Genomic DNA, 12,100 nt, shown 5'->3' on the forward strand with positions numbered 1-12,100 from the left:
TTTAATTTGTTTATTATTAACAAGTAACAAATTGTGCACATCAGTAATAAACAAAGGTCTAACATTAACAGCAACAATCATGTGACATTGCTTGAAATAAGATATACAATATATACAAAATTATTTGGCACAATAGCATACTATTGTAAGCTTAAAGACTAGAAGTGAATACACAAAAGTATTTACAAGTAAATTGATTTTACAATTAAAAAAAAATATATTGAATTCTAACATTCTCTTTTACATGGTTTTTTCACTACAAAAGTTATGCAATTTAAAAATCAGAAGATATAACACAATACATAAATCACATGAACAGCACCTATTAGTTTCCTATATGAGAAAGCATGTATGAAAATTTGTTTGAAAGTACTACCATGCAACAACACTTCTAATTACTCCAGTACTTATGGTTTAAAGACAAAATTTAGATTGTTAATATAACAGATAATGTATTTGCAAACACTTTTTTCAAAAATGGTTTGCCACTAAATGAAAATTTTAACCGATTTGCATTACTTAATGAGCTGTGGTCAGATCTGGAATGTAATTAAATAAAAGCTCAGCTTGCAATGCTATACTGCTCCATAGTTATGCATTTAGTTCAATTCTTGCTGATATAGATGTTATTCATATTTCATAAGTAGAGCACCAGTATTGTATAGGCTATCTTCAGTAATATGCATGCAAAGTTTCAGAATCAAATCTTCATTGATTTATTTCATGATTTTTTTTCGTATAGTAAACCCCTCTTTAGTGGACACCGGTGGGACAAAAAAAAGCTGTCTAAAAAAAGGGTGACTGTGTGTCTGAGGGGTTTCACTATTATGTCTCCTGCCTTAATGTGTAGGAATTTAAATCCTTTCAGTCAAATAATGAGGTATTTTATTATGACACAAATGAGAAGTATTCAATGAAAGTAAAAATTACATGGAGCATAATTTTTTTTACAACTATATAATTGAAATAGCATAGTTTGATGAAATTGTGAACACTAACCTACTTTCTTTGGAATTAGTCATAATTTTTTTTTTAATACACTATTTCCAATGAACTTTGCTAAAATTAGAAGCACGGCCAAAAAAAATCTCTGGCAGATTTGCAAAAAAGTTGAACAGTTTCATTTTTATTGTCCAAAATTGTACATTAAATTAGGAGGAAAGAGATGTGCAAAGAAATGCCATGTTTTTCTGGGCCAGATGACTTGTTTGTAAAATCGAAAGGTTACTATATCGAAAAAAATTATGCAAGTTTCCGTGATTTGGAATTCTGTAATTAGTTCATAAAACAGACATAGCATAACATTTATAGTAAAAAAAAACTTAATAATGATCAAAGATTCATGAGTACAAGTATAATATTAATTATATATCGTACGGTAGTACCAGAAACATTCAACAATTCCATGTCATTACAATTACATGCAATTTTTAATGATAAATTTGCTAAATAATACTTGTTAGACTTCAGGGAATGAAGGATAGATGATAACCTTCTCATGAATTAATACTGTTTAACAAACTATTTTGCTCAAGCTGTATTTTTAGTAGTCCTGAATGTGAAGTTTTTATCAAGGTTATACTAAGTGCATGTTAACACAGTTTGCATATTTTTCACACAAAAATACATGATAAAACATACACATGTATCATTTGATCGCTTTTGTCACACTACGGTCATTTTCTGCACACGAGGGCTAATAAGACCAGGATCTACAATTTATTGCTGATTCCGAACAGCAGGCTTGTTTTTATGCTCGTTGAGAGGCTGGTGCGCTAACCCCTTGATGGGGGGAGTCCCTGCGGTAGCAATTTTTTCTGCGGTCATGTTGCCATTTCTGTTGTACCTTGTGTTGGGAAAGTTTCTGACAAGAATGAACCGAGTATTGAACTCACAACACCTCTAAACATCCTTTGGTACTTTAGGCGAGTATCTTATCGACCTGGGCTACCGTGCCCCCACACACATGTATATTTTTTAATTGGGTGTTATGAGAACAATAACACTTACCATTAGAAAAGAAAAATAAATTATAGCTTCTTAAATTGGAATAGCTTTCCAGTGAGATGAGATTATGAAATTTTATATTTAATTAAGTCATATGCAAAAAAAAATTTTCATTATAAACAAATGTATAACAAAATATTTACAAAAAATGAAATATAAAATCAACTTTAACAACAAATCAGCAACTAAACAATTACACAGAATACACTAATATAATAACTTAATAGAATATAACTACAGTAAGACCTTACTTATCGGACATAAATGAAACAAGCCAGCGCTGGTAAATCTGAATTTCCAGATAGTCGAATATGCATCAATTTGAATCTAGTTTCATCTGATTAATGGAATTCACTGACATTCTCTTGGTCACTCGTTCAAGAATATATGTGGAGTGATGAACTATTATAGGAAAATTTTTCTGTCTGTGAATTTTTTTTCCCGTGAACTTCCCTTTCACGAATTTGCATGAGAGTGAATTTTTGTGACACTATCATCTGTACTAATTATTTTTCAAATAAATAACCAACAGACCTAGATAATTTGTTCAGCTTTTGTTAGCTGCATCACTAAGTATCTTTGGAAACATGTTCCTGCAGCTCCAACCAATTCCTTAACACGATCACTTAAAAAATCATTATTGCTCATTTGCACTTGTGAAGCCTTCGATAACTTTATTTTCATTAGTAGGAGAGTTTCAGACTCTGGGGATAACTTCATCACTTAGGAATTATCACTGAGGAAACCAACATTGGTTAAACAAGAGGCAGATTTAATGGTTGGGTGTTTCCTGGGCCTCACAAAACTCCTACTTTACATTTTTTTTCTCATTTTGGAGGGGAAATATTTTCTTCTACGCCCGGGGCCCCGACCGACATTAATCCATCTCTGTAGAGTTTTCCAGATAAATGAGGATCTGATAATTAAATTTTTACAGTATCACTATTAACCACCAAAAAAATATTTAATAATTCAAAATTTTTTTCAATCAAATTTAATATTGGTTTAAATTTTTATGAAATAAAATTTAAAAAAATGAATAATTTATTCCCATAACTTGATAGGTCCCTTTATCAGATGATTTTCCTCACCAAAAGTAGCAATATTCAATACTGAAAATTTTTTTATTACATATTCTTGATTTAATTCTCATCTGATTTTATGAAATGTCTTATTCATTTTCGAGAAATTCTTCGAATGACATTTTTAACGAATTTTGTTACATTGAAGATGCTTGAGAATCACATCAAAAATAGATATTACACTAAAAAAAATTGAAACTTTTTCCAGCCCAATTTTTTTTATTTACAAATTAATTGTAAAGTTGATGTTTGCTCTTTGATATCCTAAATATAGGTTGCACAAAAGTTTTGACTATTTACATAACAAACTTTATTAATCTTTTCATACACTGTAGAAGCATACTTCTCACCTCTCAGGTATTTTCTAAGTGCCATAAGAAGAAACATCCACGTTTCAGGAAGTTTCATGACAAATAGAATGTTTTTATTATCACCACAAATCTTATGATTTCAGCTAAAAGCTGAAACACGCCCAAGGAAAACTTATGTATATGATGAATTTGTATGAGAACTTTCTATGGGCAGCGGGAAATCACCCTGGTAAATTTATGAAAACTTAAATATTTTTTTTACATTTTATATGAATTTTCACTTAATGAACATATCCTTATCACCATAAACAGCAGGTTGTTTAAAATATTACTGAAAAATGGCTTGTAAGAGGGTTAAACATAAATTATGATGACTAATAAGGTACATGGAGATGAGATTCACTATATTTTCAAATACATGAAATATCCAATCTTAAATGTCATCATGCATATTGTGTGAAATCCTTCTTCACTAAAAAAATTTTAATGTTAGAGATACCAGTCTTTAAAAAAAAGATTCTTCGGAAACTTTGATGAAAAATCAGGAATTATTCAAAGCCTAAAAAAAATAAAGCATAAACAAACTTAATTGCAATAAATGAACAAGCATCATTTTTTACACCACCAAATAAACAAAATACTTAAATGTGCTGAATAGTGTTTAATAGTAAGGAGTTTTCAATGAAATTTTAACCAAAAATATTTAAATATTTTCTAGTTACATCACAAGTAGAAAAAATATGACAACTAGAAACTGGCATTTTATACATATTTTTTAACACACAACAAATACTTGTATTAATATTTAAAATAAATATAAAGTGATTAGAAGGATCACTAACCTACAATTTTATGCAGTAAATTACAGCATATATCACATTCAATGTTTTATCTATTTCTTTCAGATATTCAAGATACTTTAGCTACAATATCTGCATAACTATAAGGTAGTACACATTGTCCACATCATGGAAATGAACCTTCATTCCTGCAAAGTAGATATAGGAAAAATGATAAATCAATTATAGATAACCATTTCATTTACTACTGATATAAATACAGTAGAATTTCTCTCTAATCCAGACACTTCTGCCGAGAATTTTTCAGCTCAACTGGATACTTCACCGTTTTTTTACTTCAGCTAAATTCCATTTCAGCTTTTTCTATTACATTGCCCATTTTCTGTCTTTTTTATACCATATTTTCCTGCTGTATTGTTGGTGTCCATCATGGTTTTTGGCTTCTGAGAAAGTGGAAACAATGATGGCACCTATGTCTCTCAAGAAATATTAGTTAGAAATTCAGAGAAAACTTTGGTCAGAAAATTTTTCTTTCTTCATTTCTACATGCTGTACACTTGATGCTTTAGAGCTCGTCCAGAATATTATTTTCTGTGATTATCTAAGGCTGGGATTACACTATAAAAGTTCATTTATAAAACAACCAATAAGGTGATTGATTGCATTTGCTAGAATGTCACCAATGCTCTTATTGGTTGCATTTCTCAACTTTTATAAAACTTTTACAGTGTAATGTCAGCCTAAGTGAATTTCAATCCCATTTACGTCACCACAAATGTAGTGGGTGAAGATCAAAACACAGCAAGACCATGCTGGTAACTGACTAGAATTTATTACATGATTAACATTAGATTATAATGATAACAAATGCTTAATTATGTTAGGCTACATAGTTAAGCAAAAGTAATAGTAGTAGTGATGACATTCAACTCGCGACATATATATGCTTCAGGTGCACGTGGCAGGAGCCGCGCACTCTCGTTGTTGGTATTCAAATCAGTCAGGAGTGTTACCAGATCACACCACAAACACCAATAAATTACACTTAAAAAAAACAATTTTTCGAGAAAATTTTGTTTTTTGAAAGTGAAGCCATTCACAGAATTTTATCATCCTCTAAAATGGGGAGAGAGGGAAATAAGATTAATTTGCATTCAATCTCTAGGACACACAATACAAAATACTAATCATCTTCACCAAAACTTTTGGTAAAAAAAAATACTCAAAAAACCTAAAAACTTCTTATTCAAATACATAGACATTTATAATAGTTTATTTTGTTTTAAAAATATTTGTGTGTGTGCATACTGTGACTTGCATGACATACACAAGCTGATTGAAATTAACTTCTATTTGTTTACAACACTCTGCAGCGTTAATCAATGAATCGATTGGAAACCAAAATATAGTCTATTCAAAGAATGAGGATTAAAAAATTGTGCAAAGCTAAAAAAAAAGCTTTCTATGGGAGAAGCAATAAAAACATTTTTCTGTACGCAGAATAGAAAGCATTTTTATCAAGCTTCAGGTGTTTATCAAGAACCTTAATTATTACAGTATAAAAATATAAAAACAGCATCTTGTTAAAAAAAATAAGAAAATTGCAAAACAGAGTTAAAAAATAAAATATACTGCTCAGAAAAGAGTTAAATAAAATCACTATGAGATAAACAGAAATAAGACATTATCTCCAAGATTTTCAAAAATATAATTTTAGAAAAAATAATCACGAAAAAAATTTTTTTTTTGGTCAAAAGGAACATAATCGAGTTTATAACACTTTCCATAAAACTTACGCGCCAGCTGCAGTGAAATCACCCCAAAGTTCATTGCCCGTAGCTTTTGGGACAGGATCAGTAGCCTGGCATGACTTGGCTTCTCCTGGAGAGTCTAGATCTAGTAGTAGACTATTTGCATCTGTTCCAGCTACAGCTGAACCTTTCTCTTGCATGTTTACTCCAGGTCTAGATGTACCAAATGATTTCTGTCCTGAAGTTGGTGATGTTTTTAAACCTCCTGGTGGAGGGGGCAACAAACCAGGTAGTGCTCCTGATGCTGATGGTTTAGGTCTTGGTTTAGCACTGCCAGATCTTTTCTACATTAAAAAAAATTAATTATGAATACAACTTTAATTTTTAAAAGAAAATAAAAATACATGTGGAAGGATGCAGAGGTTTAGAGGATGGCATAGAATTTTTCATCTTGGATAGTTTGAAATACATATGTACAGCAAACTCAATACAATCTCCTTGGGCAATATTGCCCATTTGCCAGTGCTTGTAAAGCTGAAGGCCATCTTTTGCAACCATTTGTAGTTCCTCTTGTGATGCTGCTTTTAACTCATCTGATGGCACAAAACTATGCCCCTGCAGAACTTTCAATCAGCAGAAACAAATGAACTACAAAATAGATACTATTAGGTACAATTATACCATTGTCTACTTTGCCATATCTCCGGCCATTCACTACAAATGAACTCCAGAAAAAAAATAGAATGTCTGGGTAATGCTCCTTGTTCATCGTTTTTGCTTTCGGGGATGAATTTACATTGTTTGCAGTAGTCCATTTGTCATAAATGACCTGAGATGTGGCAAAGTAGACAATGGGTACATCACCCCTAATGTTACATACTTTTTAGTGAATTTGTTTCTGCTGATGACACAAAGTCTACAGGGGAATTGTTATGTGTCATCAGATGAACGAAAAAGCAGCATGGCTGGAGGCATTATGGGTGGTTGCAAGACTTTAGCAGCTAAAGGAAACAAAGTTTGCTATGTAATAAAAAATAGATTGAATTAGAAAGGCAAAAATATTACCCCAATATTCATGTTGATTGTTATTGTTTGTCCTTCCTTAAAGCCCAAATCTATTTTTGGTTTTGATTTATCATGGTCCACTTCTTTATCAATTTCTTCACTTTTTTGCAGCCACCTAAAACAGACACACAAACCACATGGCGATTAATAAACACTTGTATAGTTTCTATATAATGTATGACACACACCAAAATGGGCTGGACATATTGCAAGAAGACAGGACAACAGATGGACCACAAGTTTTCTAGAGTGGTACCCCCGTGGTGTTAAACGTCCGAGAAGGCATCCCCACGCAAGATGGATTGACGAGATCAGGAAAGTGGCAGGAGTCAACTGGATGGCTAAAGCATCAGACAGAGCAGAATGGACAAAATTTAGAGGAGACCTTCATCCAGCAGTGGATTGATGATGATGATGACACACCAAAATTCTCCAAGGGGTAATATTAAGTGCACTTGAATTTGAATACTTTGCACTTGTTACATGGAACTATAGTTCGAATACTTCACACTTTAAAATGGATACTTCACACTTTAAAATGGATACTTCACACTTTAAAATGGATACTTCACACTTTAAAATGGATACTTCACACTTTAAAATGGATACTTCACACTTTAAAATGGATACTTCACACTTTAAAATGGATACTTTGAACGTCTGAATACTTCACACTTGTTACATGGAACTATTGTTTGAATACTTTTCACTTTGAAATGGATATACTTTGCACTTTGAAACGGATATACTTTGTACTTTGAAACGGATATACTTTGCACTTTGAAACGGATATACTTCACACTTTAAAACAGATACTTTGCACTTTGAAACAGATTTTTTGCACTTATATTTAAAGTGTAAAGTATTTGTTTTATAGTGGATATCATTCAAACATAAGTGCAGTTCATTCCATCCCTTTAAAATTCATCTACAATCTAATTAAGAGTAGGTAGTTATAATTATTTAATGATTAACTTAATGATTTTTATTAATAAAAATAAAAATTTGTTATTCTTGTACATTAATGTCACATTTGTAAAAGAATTTTTGAATTTACACAACAGAGATGTTTATGCAAACAATTATATCCTCATCTAATCACTAAATTTATTCATTTCTTCAAAAAGAAACCAAATATACTATTTTTAAAGTACCCACTGTTTGAAATTTCACTTTATTTCGAGCACCAGAAATTGATACACTCTTTGTATCATACAGTGCCATCTTAACACATGGGCCCACCCGGGGACCTCAAGAGAAAAGGGGCCTCACAAAAATTAGATTCAGTAAAAAATTTCAAGAATTTACCAGTTAGGGCCTCAGAAAAACCACTTGGCCTGGGGGCCCACAATGCTCTTAAGACGGCCCTGATTATAGACCTTCTGAGTAAAAATTATTCCATCATCCTTTTTTATTTAGTTAATATACAGTGAATATAAGATGAAAAAACCAAACTTACTTGAAGTGATCCTGCAAGGCAACATTTAGATCGAATGAGTCACCCCTATCACCAAAGCCTATGCCAATGAAAGCAGAATGACCTGTAATATGAGAACAAAAAATAAGAAAATGGCTATGAGTTTTCTCAAATTACTATCAGGTATTACCATAAACTTTAGACAGATGAACAGATGAAGTAATATTTATATACAGACATAATTAGATACTTGAACCTTTTATTAGTTTTCCAGTATCTCATCTAATTATCTAAGCATATAGTAAAAAATACCACGTTCACATTTTTGAAATATACTTGCCATTGTCATCTTCTATCCTCAAAACAAAATATCGGCTGGAATCCAATACAGACTCTAGAGCAATCCCAGGATACTTATCAATTGGGCTTTGAGCAAACAACTCACCTACGAATATAATAAAATATAATATAATAAATAATATCTCAAGCACTCATGTTCTAACATTGAAAGTTCTAAAAAACACACTCTTTTATAATTCTTTTACTATTTGTAAAGACCAATTATAGTCAAATAAACTAAATAGTCTTATAACTACTAATAGTCTTATAAAATAATTACAGGGTCGGGGGAAAAACTGCTTCAGTCCAAAAAAAATCAAAATTAATGTTTATCGGTTTTGTATAGCTGAGTAATGTCAATAATGTCGAATATATATTTTCATTTTGATGCTCAATCATTTGAAACACATTAGAAAAATGAAAAGAACCTGTGTTTTTATCTTCCAGCTTCAAAACACATTTATTTCCTTTGACAACCAATCTCATTCTCCCAGTCCAGTCAGGTGAATCAAGTTTCCAATCAGAAGCTCTGTAACATCAAATAAACATACTCAATGTGCATCAAGTGACAAAAACTGGAATAACATGCATAGCTTAATTTTATAAACCTTAAATCTACAAACCAACATGCATTTATGAACTAGTCCTCTGGTCCCAAACAATGTGTCAGTTTTTTGAATGTCTTTCTCATTTACAAACTTTCAATTTTAAAAATTAATTTTCAAGTCAATTTGAGTTCACAAAAACAAGTGTTGACTGCGCATAAGATATGAAAAATAATTTCAGATTGAATAAATTGTGTGCAAGTGCTGATACAGGTCGATGTGTTGGTAGGGGTGATTGTGTAGGTTCATAAGATTACCCCATATTTTAAGAGATGGACCAATTTTTCCTCCATATTTATCTAGCTCTTGGGAGGGACAATCATCCTGTCTGGATTTGCACCTGATTGCGAGTTCACTTCTTACAGGAACAAAGTCTTTCACTTCTTAATATGAAACTTAAATTATTTCATTTTTATTATGATCATACCAGTTCAACTGCAGAAAACTATATGAACTGGAGTTCATATAGTTTGAACAACTATATCCTATTGAGAGAGAAAGATTTTTTCCCCCTCAGTTTCTAAATTATTTATCATTATCTTCTTTCCAAATCACAGTTACCAGAGTCTCATTATGTGTTATGGGGTTTTTCTGCATACAAAACAAATTGTTTGCACACAAAACTCACAACAGAAACTTTGTCCCCCCCATAAAAACCTATACAATCACCACATAGTTGGTATTCTCATCTTAAATTACAAGAACTGGTTTTTTGCACACTTTATACTTTTAATAAAAAAATATTTTTTTCCAAGTAGTGCATAATTAAACACATTGTTTTAGGACTGGGGTTGGCAACAAAACTAAACTCTCATATGCTACTTTTTACTTTCATAAAGATTGACTCTAGTTAATAAGTTGAGCCAGATATTTTATGTTTCCATATGTTATTATCAACCATACTCAAAAATTACTTTGCATTTTGTGAGATTAATACAACATTTTAAGTACAACGGCTATTGTCTTTATGATTTATTTGTAATTTTATGAATTTTTATCGCAAGTATATTCACAGAAGAATTGTCAAAAAAAGTAAATTTATTTTGCCACCTTAGTTGAGAGTTTTTTCTCACAATTTTGGGTGCACAAGTAACGTAACAGGTAGCTTCCAGAGTTATTATAGGATGTCTGATTGTCGAGAACAAAATCTACCATTCTTAACAGTCAATCTCACATGAGCAGAACAAAAAAAACTCTCAACTACACTGGTTAAACAGCTCTAGAAATACAGAATATTTATAAGTACAAAAAATAAAATACCAAAGCAGAATATGCTGAAATCTGTGCTGCATGTGACAGAATAATCAGTGCTACTACAGAACAATCTGAACAAATTTTAAGAAAGGTATAGAAAACACTATTACAGGAATTTTTACCGCAGTACATTTCCAGTCAACTGAGGGCTCGTTGCAGAACAATACAAAACATTCTGCTTTAGAGCTCAAGGGACTAGAGAAACATATTGTTATAGAGTCATTATATATGGAATATATTAACACTATCAGAAGTGCATCAACATCTAAGAGTGATATAGTTATATAGGCAACTATTGCTAGCCATAGAACTTTCACTATATCTAATCTTTTGATCTCAGCAGATCAAAATTTTGTAGGACACAGGGGAAGTTTTAAGGTTTTCTTTCCCCCCCCCCTATATTTAATTTAAAAATTTCTCTTTTAATTTAGTACATACAGTCGAATCCTGTTATAATGAACTCCAAGAAACCAGAGAAATCACTTTGTAATAACAAAATTTCATAATAAAGTAATTCCTGATTTTTTACATTCTCCCTGTGTAAACTTATCTGGCAATCAGAAAAGTTTTCATTAAAACGAGATTTTCGCTATAATGGTATTCGTTAAAACGGGAATCAACTGTATTTGATTTGATGTTTTTATATTTCGTACTTCACACACACACAGTAATTACAATATTAAAAAAACTCAATTATATGGTTTTCTTTAAAAGTGATGGCTGCAAGGGTACCAAAAACTGTTGGATTTTCAAACTTCACTGATGAATGAGATTACAAGCAGCATTAACAATCAAATGGCCAAAACCCAAAGCTTCTAAGACACCATGAACTGTGTAAGTTATGGTCAAAATTTTAATCATCAGACACACACAGAAGCTTGTATGAAGTTTTTCTTTTTCTCTCTAAAACCACAGTGCTAGTAAACTACAACACGGAATATATTCTTATTCCTTGCTTGTAATGTGTTTATATATATATAATATAATTCCAATAACAAAAAAAACTTCAGTATAGGGGATTGGTTCAAATTACAGTTTTCAGCTTTCCAGTCCAAGTAATATTCTCTTTTTTAAGTCATTGGTAAATCCATAGTGACTATATAAAAGTATTCTTTTTTTTTTACTTTTTCCCAAATGGTATGTCAAATAAAAATATTTTCAAAAATCGACATCGGCAATAAATTTAAAAACTTTCGATACGAAAATTTACAATAAATTACAATATGAAAGTACCTATATCCTCGATTTGTAGTACGAGGTGGGATTTTAAAGACAAAAACTTCATGTTTTACCAGCAAAACAGTTTCATATTCATCCATGGCTACAATTTGAGCTGATAATAGTAAATTTTTCAATAATTTGGATAATGATCACAGCGGATAGACATGGAGCTAATCCCCAAGAGTCCAGACAGCTGTTGAGTATTGATTACCATAGCGAGACGTCTCTGACCGAATCCTACAGTAAAT

At 31.4% G+C, this 12,100-nt stretch overlaps 1 protein-coding gene across 2 annotated transcripts; it reads right to left on the bottom strand.

The window, feature by feature from the left end:
* Positions 1-519: 519 nt before the first annotated feature.
* On the bottom strand, positions 520-12,069 carry LOC149085503 (adaptin ear-binding coat-associated protein 1-like). 2 transcript variants are annotated; one of them, XM_089233548.1, is made up of 8 exons: positions 11,865-12,069; positions 9,201-9,301; positions 8,774-8,878; positions 8,476-8,557; positions 7,017-7,131; positions 5,997-6,295; positions 4,243-4,388; positions 520-3,959 (listed from the first exon to the last, which is right to left on the bottom strand). In XM_089233548.1, the coding sequence occupies exons 1-7, from the start codon at positions 11,948-11,950 to the stop codon at positions 4,367-4,369; spliced, it is 810 nt and encodes a 269-aa protein (XP_089089674.1). In that variant the 5' UTR covers positions 11,951-12,069; the 3' UTR covers positions 520-3,959; positions 4,243-4,366. The 2 variants fall into 2 exon arrangements, with proteins under 2 accessions (XP_089089674.1, XP_089089675.1); XM_089233549.1 differs by having other exon boundaries at positions 1,952-3,959; positions 11,924-12,066.
* Positions 12,070-12,100: the final 31 nt, after the last annotated feature.

The sequence above is a fragment of the Pholcus phalangioides genome, unplaced genomic scaffold, assembly GCF_987345545.1.
Source record: "Pholcus phalangioides strain wild (caught in Gottingen) unplaced genomic scaffold, Ppha-v1.0 ptg000007l_1, whole genome shotgun sequence".
Lineage (NCBI taxonomy): Eukaryota > Metazoa > Arthropoda > Arachnida > Araneae > Pholcidae > Pholcus > Pholcus phalangioides.